Source organism: Pelecanus crispus, chromosome W (genome assembly GCF_030463565.1).
Source record: "Pelecanus crispus isolate bPelCri1 chromosome W, bPelCri1.pri, whole genome shotgun sequence".
Classification (NCBI taxonomy): Eukaryota; Metazoa; Chordata; class Aves; order Pelecaniformes; family Pelecanidae; genus Pelecanus; species Pelecanus crispus.
The window spans coordinates 13,043,881-13,067,880 of NC_134675.1; the positions used below are offsets into that span (position 1 = coordinate 13,043,881).

At 42.0% G+C, this 24,000-nt stretch overlaps 1 protein-coding gene across 1 annotated transcript in view; it reads right to left on the reverse strand.

Moving 5' to 3' along the window:
• Positions 1–320: 320 nt before the first annotated feature.
• The window catches only part of LOC142596500 (spindlin-Z), a 40,366-nt gene continuing 16,686 nt past the window's right edge, over positions 321–24,000 (reverse strand). Inside the window, exons 2-5 of the mRNA XM_075725626.1 lie at positions 18,121–18,169; positions 3,652–3,905; positions 2,428–2,661; positions 321–520 (exon numbers count right to left, since the gene is read on the reverse strand). Coding sequence (XP_075581741.1) covers positions 321–520; positions 2,428–2,661; positions 3,652–3,905; positions 18,121–18,169 — 737 coding nt within the window. The remainder of the gene's footprint in view (positions 521–2,427; positions 2,662–3,651; positions 3,906–18,120; positions 18,170–24,000) is intronic.

The window sequence follows — 24,000 nt, forward strand, 5'->3', positions numbered from 1 at the left end:
GAAAAAGTTAAAATCTATGAAAAAATCTAGATTACAATACTAGATTGACTTCACACAGCTTGAATTTGTAGCTGTTCTTTGCTTTTAACTCCCTCCCACCCAAATATATTGACTTCCTTCAAGAAAAGGAGTTCTCTTATGCAAAATGTGTCACGTTCACATAAATTTGTATTATTCAGAACAAAACAGTTTTGCTGGCAGAGATTGTGGGTTCGCAGGGACATTTAAGCTTTCATTTAACTGAAAAACAGTCAAGTCTTTGTGTCTACAAATTTTACATTTAATAGTTCCACAAATTTGGCAGAAGTTCATGATGTTGTCTAGGATGTCTTCACCAAATCATAGACATAAATATGGAAATCATCATCAAACTTGATGAAATAGACAGATGGTTTGGCTTCAACTTGATGAATGACCATGCCAGTCCGTTTTGAGCCATCTTCTTTGGCATATTCCACTTGTTTGCCTACCAGGCTGTCCACAACTTCACCTGGTTCCCGTTCTGCAGGAGGTGAATCATCTGTAATATGAAAATACAATGTATTTTGGTAGACATTTATGGATTTGTTCTAATATACAAAACTGCAGAGCCTTCTTTAAAAGTTAAGAAACAATCACAAGTTTAAAATGCAGAGTATGTCTAAAACAAGTTGAGTTGTTCAGACAAGCACATAACTATTGCCATGCTTCTAGAAAGTATAGTCACAGAATTTTTTTTTTTTTAGGTTATACCATCTTCAATTTTATGAAGTAAAAAATAGCACTTCAATTGGTTAGAAAAGTAAATCTTTTGACATGAAGGTTTACACACCAATTACAGAACATTTTCGTAGATAATTGAATTTAAGCCCCCAACAGAACAAGGCACTGAGTCTCTTTAACAGAAAGGCAGGTGTGCTAGAACTCCCTCTTCCCACATGCTTTATCCAAAATGTAAATGCAAACATGCCATTGCAACAAAACCACATCTTCCAAGCTAAGTGTAACTTCCTTAATCAATAATGCTGTTAAAAGGGGCTTTTGATTTCACACTAGAATGGATACTGTTGAGAAGTCTAACTATATTATTTGCTTTTCTAGCAAAATCTACCCGGAAGTATCCTTAAGGACACAATTCACATTGTTTGTAAATGATCCAGATTCAGGGAAGGCAGCTCATAGTTCAGAGTGTCTTAGAAACAGAGGTAAGTAGTAGATAGTCTCAGGAAAAAAAGAGCGCATTAAAAACTTAATTCTTAAATATGGAAAGCATAAGCCTTTTAGTTTATTTTTCTAAGATGGAAGAAAGCAAAGCAGAATTTAAAAAGGAATTGCAAGGTATTTGGAGGTGCCAATTCTGAAAGAGCTTGCTTTATTTGTTTAGGAATAGGAAGGTCACTTTTTCCATTAACATTTGTGGCTCACTCTCTTCAAGCCTCAGATATGTTGCTTTTTGTTAGGCTGGAAAAAATCTGAAAACATAGGATTACTACAGAGGTTATGCAAATAAGTGCCATTTGTTTACTCAGCCATCAGACTATTTGTTATCAGTGCTAGATCTGAAGTAAGACAGTCTCAGAAACTCAATGAATTAATTTTAAATAATATTTATGTAGTGCATTGCATAGCCAAACATTAGTTATCTAATTAATAATTTACTTTAAAGCAAAAATTGCCTCTCTGTCAGAGAAGTGCTTTTGAGGTGCAGGAGAGAAATGAGAGTACAGTATTCCTGACAAACTTTTTTCTTCTTTTTTTGTACTAGCTATCCAAATCTCTTGAACAATACTGATTCTGTGAAAATCCTTCTATATTTATAGGAAAAAAACTCAATAACTTTCACTTCAGGAAAGGAAGAAAAAATATCCCTCCTAACCTATTGAAAAATTTTTCATGTTTATGTGTTTAAACATGTGAGAGAAAATGAGTTTTCAAAAGATTAGTGCTTTTTTCCTCCAACAAACTATTCAAAAGCTTTCCAAACTGAAGATGCCTACCCAAACTAAATTAATCTGACTATTTTAGTTAGCCCCAAAACATTATTCTTATAAGAACTGCTCCAGAAATACAGCTCCTTGAGATGGCTCTTGATTTGTGACACTTCTATAAGAAAATGACAGTGGAAGGCTTCTAGTTTGTCAATTTCTGTTAAAAAAATCTAAGTGTAATCTCTTCCACAATAGTATGTATATCTTTATCAGAATTAGGAATTATTACGGAAAAGGATTTTCCAGTATTTATTGCATATTTCACCACTGATTCAAGTAAAATATTTCAGAAATTGTTTTATACAGATGTATTTTCTGTTGTACTGTCACCTTTGTTAGTTTTGATACTTAAAAAGATCCTTGTTTGTCAACTCTCTTTTCCATACATAAACCATAAGCCAAACAATAACACAAAGAGAGATGCTGCTTTCCAGAAGAAAAACGTAACTGGCCTACTTACTGGAATCAGGCATAATGCGAAGGTCACCTTCTTTATAATCATCTAAGAGTTGGTACATGTACAAGACAGGATCTTTCTCGTAGGTAATATAAAACCATGTGTTCATAATAGGAGCTCGAGCCAAGACCATCCCCCTCCATTCATCTTTTGAGCCATCCTCTGTCTCAAACATATGTTCCACAGCTTTGCCAATCATTGTGTCTGCCAGGTGGGCATCGCTAATTCGAGATGAAGCTGAAATGGTAGCAGTTCATAAGTATGTCCATTCAAAAGTACAGAAATAATAAGTCTTTGTAAAAAATAATCTTTATCCAGATTCATGAATTAATTTGTTTGAAAGTTAGTCAATTCACATACAAAACAAATACTGTCCATTCCAGAGAGTTGAAGACCAAAGAACTGCAGAACTTGAAGAATTATTTTAACATGTTAACACTCTTATTGACATTTTCCATCATTGTACACACACCCCCCCAATTAATCAAACTATCATAATGCAAGGTAAAAGGAGACCAATATAGGCCACAGCAAAGAACAGTGTCTGTATTTTAAATATTTGTATTGTGGGGGGAGGCGAGGAAGAGAGGTTAAATCACAGAGCAGCTGTATGAAGTTATTAATGAAGGTGTTTGGTTTGGTTCCCCCTAACCCCATTCTAGAGACCGCTACTGATCTCTTTGCAGTCAGGAAAAACAAGAAATTATTCCATTCAGAAATAAGTAATTACTAGGGTAAACTTTGAACTTTGCAGTTTGGAAAAACCTGCAGTTTAACAATTCAGTGCTAATTATGAAACCCAATAAAGCCTTGTTACTAGTCAAGTTATTTCACTTAGAAAATGCTTTTTTCCCTCCATTTGTAGTAATACCCAGGGAAAGCACATGAAAAAAACCCCCAACCAAGCACATAATTACTGTCAAACACACACAAGACAACATAGCCAGGACATTTCTCAGCTGGCTCAGAGTTTAAATTTTAATAGAAATATCAATGTTACATGTACATAAGCTTGTTAGGGATAAGACTCTAAACAAGAAAAAATACAGAATTTACTGCATACCATTTAAAGACAAAAGACAGCACTATGCTCTCTGGTATCATCAAATCTTTGTGAAATCAAGAAAAAATAAACAGAGCATTTAGATTATCTGCCATGTGATGAGAAGTAATTTAATAACATTTAAATGTTCTGACAACACGTGCATATAGGAAAAAACCTCTTACCAACTCTGTCTGGAAGGACTTCAAGTGCTGAAACTCTTTCATCTTTGTGCAGTTCTAGTCCATACACACAATCAAATCCATCATACTTTATAAGATAGAGGGAGGGATTTACAGGAACTTGATCAAGAACTGTGCCCTTCCACTGTGTTACAGGTCCACTCCCTTCTTTCCAGCCATGCTGTATTCTGCAGCCTACAATGTTTCTTCGTGGCTGAGAAATAGGTTTGCTTGGTCCAACATTGTTTCTATGCTTTCTGTACACAGATACAAACATAACATTAAACAAGTACATACTCAAAATTCTACTCTGGACAAGAGCGGTATGCTTTAAGAAGGCAATATATTATTATATATTAATAAAGATACATTAAATTCTAACATGTACAGCTTAGTGCACCTTATTCAAATTAGGGTATAAAGCATATTACATTGTACTGGAAAAAGAAAAAAAACCACACTGAAAAGTAGTAGAACACTTTCAACATTTTGTATAAGGTTGCTTTCATAATAGTAGTTTCTAAAACTAGTTTGCTTAAGCCAAAAGAACTATTTTAGCCATTGCTACACTGAACATCAAAATTAAAACTTGCTTGTTAAAACCCTAAATCAGGTCTCAAAGAGCAATGTTACCTAACATTATTATACTTTTGCTACTTTGTTGCTCTCTGCAGAACAGTAAACATAATTCCCTTACCCCAGGAGGAAGAAGTCAGTGGAAATATTAGTGGCGGTTGACTAAAATTCTTCAAAGCATTTGTTTTCCCTAACCTGTGTTGTCACCTGAAGGAAATTTTGCTTCCCTCTGCACTTACAGGTATCTTTGACTTCAAGTGTTTTTAAAGACACATGGTAGCGGCAATATTCTTCTAACATTCCTTTTTAGTACAACACAAGAAAAATGATATGCAAAGGTCACAGCAATAGAAGGGATACTCTTTAAAGCAGATAAAAGATTAAATATACGTTTTACCCTTCCTCAGTTTTTTAATCCAACTTGCACAGAAAGATTCCTTCCGGTGAATATCAGTTGCTCTGATAAACAGTCATGTAAGCTATTTGACAGTTTCAACCCACTAAAACAGTGTTACCCAAGTTTTATTCTACTCAGTTAAAAAAAAAAACAAACAGTAACTGACAGTTGTGAATACAAGTGAAGAAACATATGAACATTACGACAGTACATTGGTGATAAATGTATATTATCTTCATTTTAGCATGCTACAATATGCATATTCATTCCTAAAATGATATTTAGAGGGTTGCCTGATTAAAATTCTCAATAATGTTAGCTAATTCCAAAATAAATTTCTGGATTAGTTACCAGTTATAGTACACTTCATTTAAATGGCAATAAAATATATACATCACTAGCATGTTTAAAAACAACATCTAAAAAAAGAAAAATCAGTTGCAGAAAACAACATCTATCCTCAGATTAGTGACAGTGACCAAAGAGAAATGTCTCCAGGAACAATGAAAGCTCACAGAGCAGCCCATGTATGACAGAGATCCAGAAGACACAAATAGCAATCATATCAGTAAAGTCTCATAATTAGTCTTAAAGAATAATAAAAACAGTATATAAAATTAGTAATGCTGAAGATGTAATGATAACTCTATTAAAAACAAGATGTACAATTCCTTCAGCAGCTTGTCCCACCTCCAGACTTTCATTCTCCGTGAAAATCTTAGCAGAGTTCCACAGTATCTTTTGTCAAATTTAACTTTTGTGATGATTTAACCTTATCAAGGAGGTCAGTCTGCATTCATAATCTGTGTTGTCAAAGTTAGGAGTATTATAGAAATGCTAACCTCTTCCACTTAAGAGGCACTCCCCTGCAAAGGTGGTTCTAATTTTCCACAGAAACTTGAACATGTGTTCAAATACTAGTTCTTGCTCAAGTCTTAACTTTTTTTAAAAATTATAATAGTCTCAATAATATTTTATTATGAAGAAATGAGATGAGAGATCTGGTTCTTGGGCACAATGAAAATGAGTTGGCTTTGCATGCAATTAATTTATTTAGTTTTAATGAATCTTAATTCCATTTTAAGGCATCCTCACAGAATAAAATCAACTGCTACCGAAGCTAAAAAGTTAAAGCTGAAAAAGGTAAAATAATACTGTTCATGTTTAACCACACAGTCAATTTTACTTTCTGCCTATAAAGCATAATCATAACATCTAAATTTGCACAATTAAGTGAAAAGCTTCAGTCATTTTAAAAAAATATGATGGAAAAAGACTATATAATTAAGTTCAAATTGGTAACTACCTTTTAAAACACCTTGGAGAGAGCAAAAAGCATTATAAATGCAGTTACAAATCAAGCAGCAGCTAGGTATACTTGCAGTTAAAGTTTTTCTTCCTCTGAAGGCTGTACTTCTGGACAGCCACTCATTCTCATTTGTAGTGGTTCATATAGCAAGAAATATGATTTTCAAAAAAATAAATTGCCAAATAAAAACTACTTTTGCTTGCATCTGAACATGTAATAAGAAAGAAAACACGGGTTTATAACTGACTACAAGTAACAGAATCATAGTGTCCTGGTTTCGGCTGGGATAGAGTTAATTTTCTTCCTAGTAGCAGGCATGGTGCTGTGTTTTGGATTTAGGATGAGCAGAATGCTGATAACACACTGATGTTTTAGTTGTTGCTGAGTACTGCTTATGCTAGTCAAGGACTTTTCAGCTTCCCATGCTCTGCCAGGTGCACAAGAAACTGGGAGGGGGCACAGCCAGAATAGTTGATCCAAACTGACCAAAGGGCTATTCCATACCATATGACGTCATGCTCAGTATATAAAAAGGGGGGGGGGGGGGTTGGCCCGGGAGCAGCGATCCCTGCTCAGGAACTGTCTGGGTATCGGTCGGCGGGTGGTGAGCTATCGCATTGTGCATCACTTGCTTTGTATATTGTTATCATTATTATCATTATTATACTGTTATTATTATTATTATTATTTACCTTATTTCAATTATTAAACTGTTCTTATCTCAACCCAGGAGTGTTTTTTTTCACTCTTACTCCTCCGATTCTCTCCCCCATCCCATCGGGGCAGGGGGAGTGAGCGAGCGGCTGCGTGGTGCTTAGTTGCTGGCTGGGGCTAAACCAGGACACATAGAATGGTCAGCCTTTAAAGATCATCTATCTGGCAACCCCCGATATCAGTACAGGCTGGGAGACTGAAAGGGCTAAACCTGACAATACCTGACTCAGATAGTTTTAGTTACTTGCTGAAGCAGAGTAGATAAATAGGACAGATATTTCGAAGAATGTGACTCCTTGCCCGGCACAATTAAAACAGATCTTAAGCTCGTTAGGCTTACTAAAGCACTGATAACATAGACTCAGGACACCTGTGCCAAGATGAGCACTCAAGGAACTGGTTTTATAACATTCCAAGGCCCAAGGACTGATGAGCTAATTCAATGACCATATATGGACAAAGGAGGCCCAAAGTTCAACCAGTGGACAAGTGAGGAGGACTATGGGAGACCACCGGAGGACACCCGAGGACCACCAAAGAGGACGACTATGCATGCGGATTGGACATTTGCATATGTTAATGAGTTCCAGGAAATCTCATGTTTATGAATATGAATTCTCGGAAATCCTGTGAATATGTACGACTTTATAGTATATAATCTTTGCTATTGAGTTTTATTTCAGGAACTTTCTGAATACTCCGTTTCCTCCTACGGAGAGGTTCGGACTTTGAAGAATAGTATCCGCGAATTTTTGTATCAAGATGAAGAGATTGAGAGCAGCCCTGCAGAGGAGGACTTGGGGGGACTGGTGGGTGAAAAGCTGGACATGAGCTGGCAATGTGCGCTTGCAGCCCAGAAAGCCAACTGAATCCTGGACTGCATCAAAAGAAGCGTGGCCAGCCAGGTCGAGGGAGGTGATTCTGCCCCGCTACTCTGCTCTGGTGAGACCTCACCTGGAGTACTGCGTCCAGCTCTGGGGCCCTCAGCACAAGAAGGACATGGACCTGCTGGAGCGGGTCCAGAAGAGGGTCACCAAAATGATCTGAGGGCTGGAACACGTCTCCTATGAGGCCAGGTTGAGAGAGTTGGGATTGTTCAGCCTAGAGAAGAGAAGGCTGCGAGGAGACCTTATTGCGACCTTCCGGTACTTAAAGGGGGCCTATAGGAAGGATGGGGACAATCTTTTTAGCAAGGCCTGTTGTGACAGGACAAGGAGTAATGGTTTTAAACTGAAAGAGAGTGGATTTAGACTGGATATTAGGAAGAAATTCTTTCTTCCTTATATCTAGTCTAAATCTATTCTTCTAGTCTAAATCTATTCTGCTGGCCCAGCCAGCAACTAAGCACCACGCAGCCGCTACCCCTACTAAGCTCACTCCCCCTACCCCGATGGGATGAGGGAGAGAATCGGAGGAGTAAGAGTGAGAAAAACTCCTGGGTTGAGATAAGAACAGTTTAATAATTGAAATAAAGTAAAATAGTAGTAGTAGTAATAATAACTATATAATAATAATAGTAATAATAATAATAATATACAAAGCAAGTGATGCACAATGCAATTGCTCACCACCCGCCGACCGATACCCAGACAGTTCCCGAGCAGCGATCGCTGCTCCCCAGCCAACTCCCCCCAGCTTATATACTGAGCATGACGTCACATGGTATGGAATAGCCCTTTGGTCAGTTTGGATCAACTATTCTGGCTGTGCCCCCTCCCAGTTTCTTGTGCACCTGGCAGAGCATGGGAAGCTGAAAAGTCCTTGACTAGCATAAGCAGTACTTAGCAACAACCAAAACATCAGTGTGTTATCAGCATTCTTCTCCTACTAAATCCAAAACACAGCACTATGCCAGCTACTAGGAAGAAAATTAACTCTATCCCAGCCAAAACCAGGACAGTCTAATGAAATAGCATCATAGATAAGTAGGCCTGGAAGAGTCCTCAAAATTATCATCTATTTTAAATGGTTTTCTTGACAGAAAAATAAGGTGATTATAACTAAACCCCATTTTCCAAGTCCTGTGTTTTCTGTTTACTATCTTTCTGTACTTCCCAAGCATTTTTGAAGAACTATGCAGCCCAAAAAGCTCCTTTGAAATTTTGTAAGAATACCTATATTTTCACTTTCAAATCACTAATGGAATTTAAATGAAAAATAATCCAAGGACATGCCAAATATGGTTTATCAGAACTCCCTAGGAGACCATGCAAGAAGTTCAGCTGTAGATTATTCTTGTAGGTAGAAGAAACTAACCTTCCTAATGAAAACTACCTCTCAGCGTGCACCTATAATTTCCTTGTTTTTTATACTACAGCTTCCATAAATAAGTTAAAGTAAGCAATGTTTCTGATTTGAAGAACGGTAGCTGACCAAAGAAACAAAGCAACTTTATTCCTTTTTAGATCAACCCAGGAGATGCATTACTATTTAATTCATATATGGGACAAGATAACCAAATAAGTTTTCCTTCCTGCTAGTAATGTGAGAAATCGACTCACCGCATCTTCTTATTTATTCAGCACCTACCATCCACCACAAATAGTCAATACTGGTAGTTTTACCAGCATTTTGAAAATGTGCAAATTACTTAAAAGTAAAAGCTTTACTGTTGTAATCATAGAATCATTTAGGTTGGAAAAGACCTTTAGGATCATCAAGTCCAACCATAAACCTAACACTGCCAAGTCCACCACTAAACCATGTCCCTAAGCACCATGTCTACACGTATTTTAAATACCTCCAGGGATGGTGACTCAACCACTTCTCTGGGCAGCCTGTTCCAATGCTTGATAACCCCTTCAGAGAAGAAATTTTTCTTAATATCTAATCTGAACCTCCCCTGGTGCAACTTGAGGCCATTTCCTCTCGTCCTATCGCTTGTTATTTGGGAAAAGAGACCAACACCCACCTTGCTACAACCTCCTTTCAGGTAGCTGTAGAGAGCGATAAGGTCTCCCCTCAGCCTCCTCTTCTCTAGGCTAAACAATCCCAGTTCCCTCAGCCGCTCCTCATAAGACTTGTTCTCCAGACCCTTCTCCAGCTTCGTTGCTCTTCTTTGGACACACTCCAGCACCTCAATATCTTTCTTGTAGTGAGGGGCCCAAAACTGGACACAGTATTCGAGGTGCGGCCTCACCAGTGCCGAGTACAAAGGAACGTAGTCCCTAGTGCTGCTGGCCACACTATTCCTGATACAAGCCAGGATGCTGTTGGCCTTCTTGGCCACCTGGGCACACTGCCGGCTCATATTCAGCCGGCTGTCGACCAACACCCCCAGGTCTTTTTTGGCCAGGCAGCTTTCCAGCCACTCTTCCCCAAGCCTGTAGCGCTGCATGGGGTTGTTATGACCCAAGTGCAGGACCCGGCACTTTGCCTTGTTGAACCTCATACAGTTGGCCTCGGCCCATCGATCCAGCCTGTCCAGATCCCTCTGTAGAGCCTTTCTATCCTCAAGCAGATCAACACTCCTGCCCAACTTGGTGTCATCTGCAAACTTACTGAGGGTGCACTCAATCCCCTCATCCAGATCATTGGTAAAGATATTAAACAGAACTGGCCCCAATACTGAGCCCTGGGGAACACCACTTGTGACCGGTCACCAACTGGATTTAACTCCATTCACCACAATTCTTTGGGCCCTGCCATCCAGCGAGTTTTTTACCCAGTGAACAGTACACTCATCCAAGCCATGAGCAGTGGGTTTCACCAGGAGAATGCTGTGGGAAACAGTGTCAAAGGCTTTACTAAAGTCCAGGTAAACAACATCCACAGCCTTTCCCTCATCCACTAAGCGGGTCTCCTTGTCACAGAAGGAGATCAGATCAGTCAAGCAGGACCTGCCTTTCATAAACCCATGCTGACTGGGCCCGATCACCTGGTTGCCCCGTACGTGCCGTGTGATAGCACTCAAGATGATCTGCTCCATAACCCTCCCTGGTACCGAGGTCAGACTGACAGGCCTGTAGTTCTCTGGATCCTCCTTCCAGTCCTTCTTGTAGATGGGTGTCACATTTGCTAACCTCCAGTCAACTGGGACCTCCCCGGTCAGTACCCTTGGGTGGATCCCATCCAGCCCCATAGACTTGTGTATGTCTAAGTGGTGTAGCAGGTTGCTAACCATTTCCCCTTGGATTATGGGGGCTTCATTCTGCTCCCTGTCCCTGTCTTCCAGCTCAGGGGGCTGGGTGCCCCGGGAACAACTGGTCTTACTATTAAAGACTGAGGCAAAGAAGGCATTGAGTACCTCAGCCTTTTCCTCATCTTTTGTCGCTATGTTTCCCCCTGCATCCAACAAAGGGAGGGCTAAGGAAAACCTCCATCTTTTGTTGCTAATGTATTTAAAGAAACATTTTTTACTGTCTTTTATGGCAGTAGCCAGATTAAGTTCTAGTTGGGCTTTGGCCCTTCTAATTTTCTCCCTGTATAACCTAACAAGATCCTTGTAGTCCTCCTGAGTTGCCTGCCCCTTCTTCCAAAGGTCATAAACTCTATCTTTTTTTTTTTTCCTGAGTTCCAGCCAAAGCTCTCTGTTCAGCCAGGCCGGTCTTCTTCCCCGCTGGCTCGTCCTTTGGCACATGGGGACAGCCTGCTCCTGCACCTTTAAGATTTCCTTCTTGAAGAATGTCCAGCCTTCCTGGACTCCTTTGCCCTTCAGGACTGCCTCCCAAGGGACTCTGTCAACCAGGCCCCTAAACAGGCCAAAGTCTGCCCTCCAGAAGTCCAAGGTAGCAGTGCTGCTGACCCCCCTCCTTACTTCTCCGAGAATCAAAATCTCTGTCATTTCGTGATCGCTATGCCCAAGACGGCCTCCAACCTTCACATCACCCACAAGTCCTTCTCTGTTCGCAAACAACAGGTCCAGCGGGGCACCTTCCCTAGTTGGCTCACTCACCAGCTGTGTCAGGAAGTTAGCTTCCACACGCTCCAGGAACCTCCTAGACCGTTTCCTCTCTGCTGTATTGTATTTCCAGCAGTCATCTGGTAAGTTGAAGTCCCCCATGAGAACAAGGACTAGCAAACATGAGACTTCTCCCAGCTGCTTACAGAATATTTCATCTGCCTCTTCATCCTGGTTGGGTGGTCTATAACAGGCTCCCACCATGATATCTGCCTTGTTGGCCTTCCCCCTGATTCTTACCCATAAACACTTGACCCTTTCATCACCATCGTCAAGCTCTAGACATTTAAAACGCTCCCTAACATACAGGGCTACCCCACCACCTCTCCTCCCTTGCCTATCCCTTCTGAAGAGTTTATAGCCATCCATTGCAGCACTCCAGTTGTGTGAGTCATCCCACCATATTTCCGTGATTGCAACCAAATCATAGTTTTCCAGCTGCACAATGGCTTCCAGCTCCTCCTGTTTGTTGCCCCTGCTGCGTGCATTGGTGTAGATGCACTTCAGTTGGGCTACTGATCCCGCCACCTTTCTGGGGGGAGAAGCCCTAATCCCCATGTGACTGTTCTCAGGCGCTTCTGTGGTTTCTAACACACCATTAAACCTTGCATCTTTGCTGCCACGTGGATCTCCATCCCCTACCTCCACTGAGATGGCAGACCGAAGGACCTCGCTAGCACACCGTCCTTCGAACATTGGCGTGCCGCCCCCAAGGCTTATCTCTAGTGAGCCTGGTTTTATCCCTTTCCCCCTTCAAATCTAGTTTAAAGCTCTTTCAATGAGCCCTGCTAACTCCTGCACAAAGATCCTTTTCCCCCTTTGAGACAGGTGTACCCCATCTGTCACCAGCAGGCCTGGTATTGATCACCTGGGTCTGCCTGTTTCTTCCCTCATCATTCCCTACAACTGGAAGGATAGAGGAGAACACTATTTGTGCTCCTGATCCCTTAACCAGTCGTCCCAAGGCTCTGAAGTCTCTCTTGATTGCCCTCGGACTACTCGTTGCAACTTCATCACTGCCTACCTGAAAAATCAATAATGGATAATAATCCGAAGGCCATACCAGGATAGGAAGTTTTCTCTTCACACCTTTAACCCAGGCCCCAGGGAGGCAGCAGACTTCCCTAAGAAGTAGGTCCAGTCGGCAAACTGGGCCTTCTGTTCCCCTCAGGAGAGGGTCTCCTATGACAACAACTCATCTTTTTTTCTTTATGGAAGCAGTTTTGACGCAGGGTGTAGGCTGACTTAACCTTGGCGACACCCCAAGCTAGATGAACCATCGTCCTCATCATTGTTCGGTTCCACTTGCAGAGCCTCATACCTATTATGCAAGGGCACCTGGGAAGGTGGGGTAGTCACAGAGGAGACACGCTTGCTGCGCTGGGCAGGAACTTGTCGCCATTGCCCCCTATCCCTTAAGTCACGACATTCAGCCAGGTGGAGAGAGGATAGGGAATCCTCCGTATCATGCGTCCTGTCTGCCTGACAGGTCTGTCCCAGGGAAGGTAGGGTGCGATTCCAGTAGTCTATCTCTCTCTCTCGGACTCCCTGATACTCCTCAACCTACTCACCTCCTCCCGGAGCTCTGTCACTAAGCGGAGGACTTCCTCTACCTGGGTGCACCTCCTACAGGTGTGGTCACTACTGCTGTCCAGTACTGGCATAAGAGTAGGGCACGCCTTGCAGCCTGACACCTGGGTGGCAGCATGTTCCCATCGGAGCTCTGTCTGGGAAGCTGCATCAGTCGAGGCGGGTGCAGAGTTTAGAGTGGACACAGCCTTCTGCTGGGTGGATACCATTGCTCCCTGGTCAAGCTGGCAGAGCTACAGCGCTTTTCCTGCACGCCCTTCCATGCAAACTGCCGCGCCACACCCTTGCTGACACACCACGCTCTGTTTGCCCGCCCTGGTCACTAGTGCTCCCTAGGGGCTTCTTTTATATGGGGGGGGGGGGTTTGGCCACCGTTGCTCATGGCCCCACCCAGGTCCCATCAGCCGCTGTCACATGAGCTGCAAGCTTCTGGCTCCCCCTGAGGTTCCACTGGTTCAGGAAACCCCCCCTGTACACTGTTGAGAGCTCCGCTGCGGATCGTGCCAGCACCGGAGCTGCTCACCTTGGCAACTGAGTATTTATCTTGAAGGCATTAAGCTGATAAGTAAAATCTTGTTACATGAAATAGTTTTATTAGCAGAATTAGATCACCGAAAGTTCAAAGAAATTTAGAAAATAGTACAAATGAAGCAGAGTAGCAATGGTCAGTACAATTTCTGTATTTCATGGTGCCATGTAGAAAAGTTATTAAAAATAGGGCCCAAATTAGAATTTTGATCTTACTACAGACTGTCACTAACAGGGGATCATATGATCAGAGAATTGTTATAAACTATTCTTCCTCAATATTCAGACTATGAGGCACATTACTAGAGACAGAAGTTTTAAAGTACTTTCTGTACTCCTTCAAAAGCCATCATCCAGTTGTGAAATTAATTTTCTTAGGATTACAAGTGTATTGGGTATACGTGGCAAGGTTTAGGTAGTGGACACACATACACATACACATGATGACACCTGCAGGGGTGGCCTCAATGAGAAGTCGTCAGGGGCTGCCCTGTGCCAGACATAGCTGGTTCCAGCTGGCTCAGCAACGGCCCCACTGCAGGCTAAAGTTGAGCCAGTCAGCAAAGTTGGTGGTGCCTTTGTGAAAACATATTTAAGAAAGGGCAAAAAAACACTGGACAGGGAGAGAAGGAGGTGAAAAAAAAGTGGAAAAAAAAAAGTGTGAGAAACAGCAGAGGGAACACCAAGTTCAGAAAAGGAGGTACTGCATGGTGCTAGAGCAGATATCCACACTGCAGCCTGTGTAGGACCCATGCTGTAGCAGTTAGATGTTTCCTGAAGGAACTGTGGCCATGGAGAACCCATGGAGAACTCTATTGGGTTTGCATGGCAAGGTTTTGGGAGCGGGGGGGCCACAGGGGTAGCTTCTGTGAGAAGCTACTAGAAGCTTCCCCTATGTCTGATAGAGGCAATGCCAGCCGACTCCAAGATGGACCCGCTGCTGGCCAAGGCTGAGCCAATCAGCAACGGTGGTAGTGCCTCTGTGATAACATATTTAAGAAGGGGGAAAAAACCAAGGGAACACAAAAAAACCTGCAGCTGGAGTGAGGAGTGAGAATATGTGAGAGGAACAACTATGCAGACACCAAGGTCAGTGAAGAAGGAGGGGGAGGAGGTGCTCCAGGCACCAGAGCAGAGATTCCCCTGCAGCCCGTGGTGAAGACCATGGTGAGGCAGGCTGTCCCCCTGCAGCCCAGGGAGGTCCATGGTGGAGCAGATATCCACCTGCAGCCCGTGGAGGACCCCACGCCAGAGCAGGTGGATGCGCCCAAAGGAGGCTGTGACCCCATGGGAAGCCTGTGCTGGAGCAGGCTCCTGGCAGGACCTGTGGACCCATGGAGAGAGAGGACTCCATGCTGGAGCAGGTTTGGTGGCAGGACTTGTGACCCCATGTGGGACCCACACTGGAGCAGTCTGTTCCTGAAGGACTGCACCCCGTGGAAGGGACCTACGCTGGAGCAGTTCTTGAAGAACTGCAGCCCGTGGGAGGGACCCACGTTGGAGAAGTTCGTGGAGGACTGTCTCCCATGGGAGGGACCCCACGCTGGAGCAGGGGAAGAGTGTGAGGAGTCCTCCTCTTGAGGAGGAAGGAGCGGCAGAGAGAACGTGTGATGAACTGACTGCAACCCCCATTCCCCATCCCCCTGCACCGCTTGGGGGGAGGAGGTAGAGAATTTGGGAGTGAAGTTGAGCCCGGGAAGAAGGGAGGGGTGGGGGGAAGGTGTTTTAAGATTTGGCTTTTATTTCTCATTGCCCTGTTCTGATTTGATTGGCAATAAATTAAACTGATTTCCCCACGTTGGGTCTGTTTTGCCTGTGACGGTAATTGCTGAGTGACCTCTCCCTGTCCTTATCTCAACCCACGAGCTTTTTTGTTATATTTTCTCTCCCCTGTCCAGTTGAGAAGGGGAGTGATAGAGCGACTTTGGTGGGCACTTGGCAGGGTCAACCCGCCACAAGAACCCATGCCAGTGCAGAGTTTTCCTGACAGGACTGTCTCCCCTGGAAGAGCCCATGCTGGAGCAGATTTTCCTGACAGGAACTGTGGCCTGTATAGAACCCACGCCACAGCAAGGGGAAAGTAAGTACAAGAGGGAAGGAGCGGCAGAGAGCAACTGTTATGTACAGACTGTAAACTCCCTTCCCTGATTTCCCCTGCACCACCCTGGGGGTGGTGGGTGGTAGAGGAATCTGGAATGAAGGAGTGAAGCTGAACATGGGAAAGGGGGGAGGAAAGGTGTTGTTTTAATGTTTGTCTTCCTGTGTCTTACCACCTGAATCTATTTTAATTGGCAATAAATTAATTTTCCCCAAGTCAAGCCTATTTTGCCTGTGACAGTAACTATTAAGCAATCTCCCTGTCTTTATCTTGACCCATGAGCTTTCTCATCCTATTTTCTCCCCCTGCCCCACTAAGGAGGGGGAGTGAGCAGGTGGGTGGGAGTTTGGCCCATAGCCAAGTATAACCCACCACAACAAGTTAGTTTAAAGTGTGATCAGAAATTCACAAGTGATAAGTACAGTGGTAGTTAAACTGCAGATACAACCTCCACCTCAAAGTCTTTGAACTGCCAACTATGAGAAACCTGGAGAGCATAAGGAAGATTTTATACTTACAGTGCTTTGTGCACTCTTTCCTTATGCACCAAGGGTGGAAAGGATGAGAGAGACTACTGACTAATCTGACACAAATAGGGTCAGCTTCATATTCACAGAGATCATCACTACCCATTGACAATGACAGAGCACTCAAAAGAACTGCCCTTTTGCAGCTGACCTATAACCATGGGACCCCCTTCCAAAAGGGTCAATGGTTAACTACCGTTTTAGTTAAGAAGAGTTCAGAAGACTAATCACACAGCTCATTTTATCACTTCCTCAGTTACTGGACCATGCCCTGTTCCATCCTGTTGGCTCTTCCCTCCCCCATGAACTTCTGAACCTAGTTTAGAATCTCCCCTATGGCCTTCAAGAGCCAGTAGACTTGTTCCTCTTTTTCTTTAAATGAGGAATGTAAAAGTCATCATAACTAAATCAATGATAAAGTATGCATTAATAATTCATGGTCTGCTGTAACAGCTCATAGTAATATCAGCATACATTTTAAAATAGTGATTTATATCCCACTTGTTTACTATGAACATGTCTACAGCACTACTTTTAATTTCAAAAACGTAAGCAATGAATATCAAATAAAAACAACTCTATACTAGTCTCTGTCATTCTCAGAGAAGTCAGTGAGCAGCACACAAAGTCATCTTGGTTTGGTACAAAATAAAACCTTTACCAAACAATTCTTAAATAATTAAACTAGGCTAAATTAACATAAAACTCAGTTGGGCGCTTCAGTTAAATGCCTCAAAATCATGTGACTTAGGATCATAACTTAATATGCCCCATAAAAGCCTTTATGCTAAAAAATATACAACCTATTTAGGTATTTAAATAAGTGTATATCAACACAACAGTAAAGACAAATCTAGCCACCCTCAAGTACAAAAGGCAACCCACCTCTGATAGTCTTCCCATCATACACTCCTTTCTCTGAGCGGTTGAAAAAGAACAAGAGAAATTAAATTTTAACTCTACCTGTCTCTAGACAAATAAATGTTTATCTTTGCCTTGTAAGGAGATAGACAAGACTGAATAGTGAAGAGTTGGTGGAAGGAATTAGAGTAGTTTTACATCAGGCGGTGTGTCTGGGAAACAGTTAATACTAATTCAAATGTTAATCACAGAAGATATTTCTGACAGACAAATTGCTTTGGATTGATGCATGTTGTATATCACTACTATAGGACTTCATACTCAAAATATAACTAGTAGCATTTTAATAAATTTCACCTTTCCCCAGCTTATTTTAGACTTCACCCACCAGAGATGCAGCCAGATGCAACATCTAGCTGTTAGACACTAAGGTCAATCATGTCTAAGCTATTACCTCTATCTTCTCACATTTACTCATAGCAGCATTTAGGTGCTACTATTTCAAAATGTAGTAGAGAGAATAATACATGCCATGAATGTATAGGATAAGCAAGTATCCTTCACACAAATAGCAGCCGCCTTATAAAGTACTTCAGTATGTTCTTTATGTTAAAAAAAAGGTGAAAAATCCTTTTAAAAAACTAAAGCTGTAATGAATCCTAGAGTACGTGTGCCCAATTTCTGGTTTGCAACCTCTTGTCTCTGAATTATAGAGTAAATTACAGAACTGTATTGACAGGATAATTTCTCTCTGAGTAACATTCAAAATGATGTTTAGAACTCTACCAATGGTGCATTCTTTCCCAGTGTCCTCCCAAAAGAATCAAAGCCTGACTCTACACACATATACTGTCTGAATACTATTGCACATGATTTTCAAGAGCAAAATGACTGGAACAATACAGGTACATTTCTAGAATGGTACTTCCAGTTATTGAGAACTATACTTTAGGAAAGATATTAGCAACTTACTTGTGGGAAGTTCTTTTCTTCATCATGCTCGCAGAGACTCCTGCATGACCTACAATATAAATGATGGAATTATTGAACAATAAAGTGTGTTTATACACAATGTCCAAAAGGTATCTTACAGAAAAGTTCTCTTTTTCAAGTAAAAAAATTTAAACACTTCATGTTGTGATTGATCAATGAGCTCCTACAATGGAAGGAAGTTCTGAGGAGACAGGCAAGGACTATGTACTCACAAAGCTAGGTGAAGAAGTAGGGAGTGACTGATGAGAACTGTTACAAAAAGCTGAACTTAACACGAAGGAGATGGGAGGTAGTCTTTGTTCTAGATAAATGGCTACAACAGTTGAGGGAATCAAATGGCTATGTAACTGCCCTTGAGTTAATACTACTACTACTACTACTACTACACATATCTTCCTGAGTTAGCGAGGCCAGAATGGGTGGGTGCATACATGGCTCAGCCAAACTGAGTATAAAAACTCAGTATAGAGCCAAAACCGAGTGTAAAGACTCAATATAGCATATACAGTATAAAAACTGTACAACTAACAGAAAGAACCTTGAAGAGAGCAACAGGCTTGAGCCGGTTTCAACGCACATATTCCTTCCCAATGACTGGGGATGCCCAGCATCGTGATGGAGACCAGTAATGAGAATCACATCTGTATTGCAATTTGACTGTATATTGCAACTGCTATACTCTGCTAAATGTAAATTGTACTTGTACTGTGATTTAAGTAAATTGCTGTATCATTCTGCTAAATCAAAGTCCCATGTAATGTCAAATAACTTAAAAAAACTAAAGTTGGTATTAAACATTAAACCCTCTACATATGGAATATCTAAAAGAACCCAGTCAGAGAGTGTCACACATGTATGTTATCAATAAAAAAACCTCTCATGTATCAGTAGAAACATGTTCAGAATTTCATCTATGCATGTTTAAATTCACACCTACAGAGAAATACTTAATTGAGATTTCTCTTCAGATCCAAACAAATTCTTTAACATTATGTGCATGTTCCAAGCATAGCTTTGGCATATATAATTTGAAAATTAATTTTCATAACAGCAGTAGTGTCACACAAGAGTTATGCACTGAAAGTGCAATTAACCTTAAAAGTTTTCATAAATATTTTAATCTTTGGATTTTCAGATGGAGAAATAAAGAGGACATATATCAAGCGACAGAAATGGCAGAATTAAAATAAGACTACATACATCTTGTTTCCAACACTCAAGCTTGTACTGAATCCATGGAAAGATGCATCTCCAGTTTTAACAACAGCTGGAATTTAAAGTTTTTGAAAATGAGGCCCTCCATGTGAATAGCTACAGTAAAGATCCTATTTGCATTTTTTGGCTATTAAAAGACCAAGTAAACAGAACTTCCATTTGAACATGTTTATAAGAACTATCAGCTAGAAATTAAAATAAAAGATATCACAAAAAGTCTGAATAGAAACTCAAAAGACTTTGGGACTTGACTGCAACCACTAAACAAGCATTCGCATCATATCATTAGCCACCCCTTAGTTATATGAGGAAAAAAGTTTAAAAACATACTTCTTAAAAAAAAGAAATCTGTTCTCACAAAGTAAAAGAACATGAACACACAGATTTCACGTTTTCCATTACTGGTTGATGAGACAAAGTAAGATTTAACTAAATCAGCTCAAGTAGTTAAAATGCTATAGAAAAAACACCCACATATTAAGCAGGGTAGTTCAGCACAAAACTTGTTGTCTGTCCTCTGCTCAGAGACTCTGAATCTTACTATACAGTGCGACGCATTAAGCCTTCCAAAACAAGAGGAACTCTACAGGTACACAGAAGGAAGATCTATTACAGAAGCTGCAAAAAACACAAAGGAGAAGCTATGCACGCTACTGAGAATGAGTGTTTGCCTTGTTCAGTAACTGCTCACCTTAGGCACCTCTTATTTTTAATAGGACTCAAGCTCTACAGCCATGTCTTTTCTCTTGAATTAACTTAGGTCCAAAATTTCTCAGCTGTCCATACACAATCTCTATGCATGAAATGACATGTACCAAACTAAAAAATATTTACAACACTGAACTAAGATTTTGAGATGAGACTACCCTTTTTTGCTGTCAGGTGAAAATGAGCTTGACATTTTCTGACTGATTTCAAGAACTTGCTTGTTCATGTACCTAGCTCTAAACAAAAGCCAACTAAGCAAACCGAGTACTGCTCAGTTTCTTGTGTTGGTAGCTTAAGGCAGTGCCCAGTTTAATACAAAGTTATGGCATTTAGATTAATAATGTGAATATAGCCTACTTACAAATAGAGATAACAAGGTACATGAAGATCATGTAGATCATCTTGTACATGAAGGCACAAGAAAGACATGGACCTGTTGGAGCGGGTCCAGAGGAGGGCCACGAAGATGATCAGAGGGATGGAACACATCTCCTATGAAGAGAGGCTGAGAGAGTTGGGGTTGTTCAGCCTGGAGAAGAGAAGGGTCCAGGGAAAACTTATTGTGGCTTTCCAATATATAAAGGGGGCTTATAAGAAAGACGGAGAGACTTTTTACCAGGGCCTGTAGTGACAGGAAGAGGGGCAATGGTTTTAAACTGAAAGAGAGTGGATTTAGACTGGATATTAGGAAGAAATTCTTTACGATGAGGGTGGTGAGACACTGGAACAGGTTACCCAGAGAAGTTGTGGATATCCCATCACTGCAAACATTCAAGGTCAGGTTGGACAGGGCTTTAAGCAACCTGATCTAGTGAAAGATGTCCCTGCCCACGGTAGGGGGGTTGGAACTAGATGATCTTTAGAGGTCCCTTCCAAACCAAATCATTCTATGATTTTGACAAAATCATCCTAGTACTGACTACAAGCCTATTGGCCACAATACACATTTGTATTTTGTATTGTCTGAATACATTAATGTCTTAAGGAAATGCAACCTCCTTTAAAATACATCTCAGCTTAAACTGTGTAGCGCTTCACATCCTCTGAAATTGTAACAGGAGTTCACTGAACAGTGAATATTCCTCTCCCCTATAGCAGCTGTAAATCGGGAGATTGAACAACATGGATTCCTTATATTTAAAATCCTTTAGTTTTATGCTTTGTGCTGGTTTTTACTGGGATACAGTTAATTTTTTCCATAGCAGCTTTGTCCTGGTTTCGGCTGGGATAGAGTTAATTTTCTTGGCATAGTGCTGTGTTTTGGATTTAGGATGAGCAGAATGCTGATAACACACTGATGTTTTAGTCGTTGCTAAGTACTGCTTATGCCAGTCAAGGACTTTTCAGCTTCCCATGCTCTGCCAGGTACACAAGAAACTGGGAGGGGGCACAGCCAGAATAGTTGATGCAAACTGACCAAAGGGCTATTCCATACCATATGACGTCATGCTCAGTATATAAACTGGGGGGAGTTGGCCGGGGAGCAGCGATCGCTGTTCGGGAACTGTCTAGGTATCGGTCAGCGGGTGGTGAGCAATTGCATTGTGCATCACTTGCTTTGTATATTATTATTACTATTATTATTATATTGTTATTATTACTATTTTACTTTATTTTATTTCAATTATTAAACTGTTCTTATCTCAACCTAGGAGTGTTTCTCACTCTTACTCCTCTGATTCTCTCCCCCATCCCACCGGGGTAGGGGGAGTGAGCGAGCGGCTGCGTGGTGCTTAGTTGCTGGCTGGGGCTAAACCACGACAGTCCTTTTTGGCGCCCAACGTGGGGCACGAAGGGTTTGAGATAACAACAGATTAACCAGAGTGTATTAAGGAGTCTGTTAACAGTTGCCGGTCACGATATTAGTTCATCTGATCTGCGCCATGTTCTTTTTTTTGCAGCACGCGTTACAGCTTGTTGTCAGGTTTTGTAGTGTGCTATGCTCTGCAGTGATTCATGATCTTTTGCTTGGGAGGCTCCTTATCAAAACCCTGACCTTGAGCATTCTTTGGTATTTGGGTTTCATACAGAAGTCACTACTGTACTTTGGGTACTACCTCATGGAGAGAGTTAGCAATTATACTTCTTACTCTGAGAGGCTTGTTGTGGAGGAAATACAGAATGGCACCTTTGCTGCTTTCTTCTATGATGTTTCCTCCTTCATTACAACAACTTTCCTGTATCTTGAACACCCCTGGGCAGTTAAGATACTTCTATTGATACTTCTTGGGAATGTTGTTTCCATTTTGATAAAGGTCAGTAAGCAGTTTAAAAATATCATCCAGAGATCTACCCCAAGGCTGGATAGTTATGAGTGGCAGGGTATGTGGGATAGTATGGGCAAGTACCTAGGACAGTGGGCACCTCCAGTGTTTTGGAACTTCACCCCTGAACAAGTGCAGAATCCTGAAGAATTAGTAAAGTATTTGGAAAAAGCATGTTGTCACCCTGGTAGCTCCAGAGAGACAGAAATCATTGCAACATGCTGTGGACTGGCCCATGACTATCGAGCCATGGTCAAAGCTAATCAGTACCCTCAAGGGAAAGAGAAGGTCTCTGGATCTGATGACAAAACAACAAGCACTGTGGCTACTCAAACCCCCACTACAGGCCTTGCAGCTACTCAAACCCCTGCCCCAGGCACTGCGGCTACTCCAACCACAGCCACGAGCACTGCGGCTACTCAAACCACAGCCATGGGCACTGCGGCTACTCAAACCCCAGTAACAGACACTGTGGGTAAACCAGAGAACCAACCCATGCCAGTATCAGTTGCCCCTATACAGAAGAAAAAATACACAAGGAAATCAGTTCGTTTAGTAAGGGATGAAGATGAACCAGGGCCATCACGAGAACCAGAGGAGGAAGAACCCGTAAATGAGATGGTAACGACCCGATTCCTATCCCTGAGTGAGCTGCGAGATAGGCAAAAATATTTCAGTTGTCATCCAGGCGACCACATCATCACCTGGCTGCTCTGATGCTGGGATAATGGGGCCAGTAGCCTGGAATTAGAGGGTAAGGAAGCCAAGCAGCTGGGATCCCTTTCTAGGGAAGGGGGCATTGACAAAGCAATTGGAAAAGGGGCAAATACGCTCAGCCTCTGGAGGCGACTTCTGTCAAGCGTGAAGGAAAGGTATCCCTTCAAGGAGGATGTTATATACTGCCCAGCCAAATGGACCACCATAGAGAAGGGTATCAAATACCTGAGGGAATTAGGCATGCTGGAGGTGATTTATAGTGACCTGAACAATGAGCAGTTACCCAAAGATCCAGATGAAGTCAGGTGCACACAACCCATGTGGTGGAAGGTGGTACGGAGCGCACCAGCATCGTATTCCAACTCGTTGGCAATACTAGCCTGGAAAGATGATGACGTGGCTAGACTACTCCGGGAATACGACGAAAGTATCTCTTCCTCCCTACGGGCCTGTGTCTCGGCTGTGGAAAAACTGTCTGAAAAAATATGCCAAGAGTTCCATCAACTTAGAGAGGATCTGTCCTACTCCCCACCTGCACGGACCAGTATCACAGCCATTAGGAGTCAACATCCTTATGCGCAAGAGAGAGGGTATAGAGGATACACGCCACGGGGCACCCTGTGGTTTTACCTGCGTGATCATAGAGGGGACATGAGGAAGTGGGATGGAAAACCCACCTCAACCTTAGAGGCACGGGTGCGTGAGTTGCAAGGAAAAAATATTAGAAAAGGCGGTTCTCCCAGGAAAAGTGCAGCTCCCATTTCCAGTGAGCAGTTCCCCAGACAGAGTAAGGGGGCTAATTTTACTTCCAACCTTGATCAGCGGACTTTTGATTCACATTTACAAGAAGTGAATAACAAATACTATGACCAGTGTTAGAGGGGCCCTGCCTCCAGCCAGGTGGAGGAAAGGGACAGTCGCGTTTACTGGACTGTGGGGATTCGATGGCCTGGAA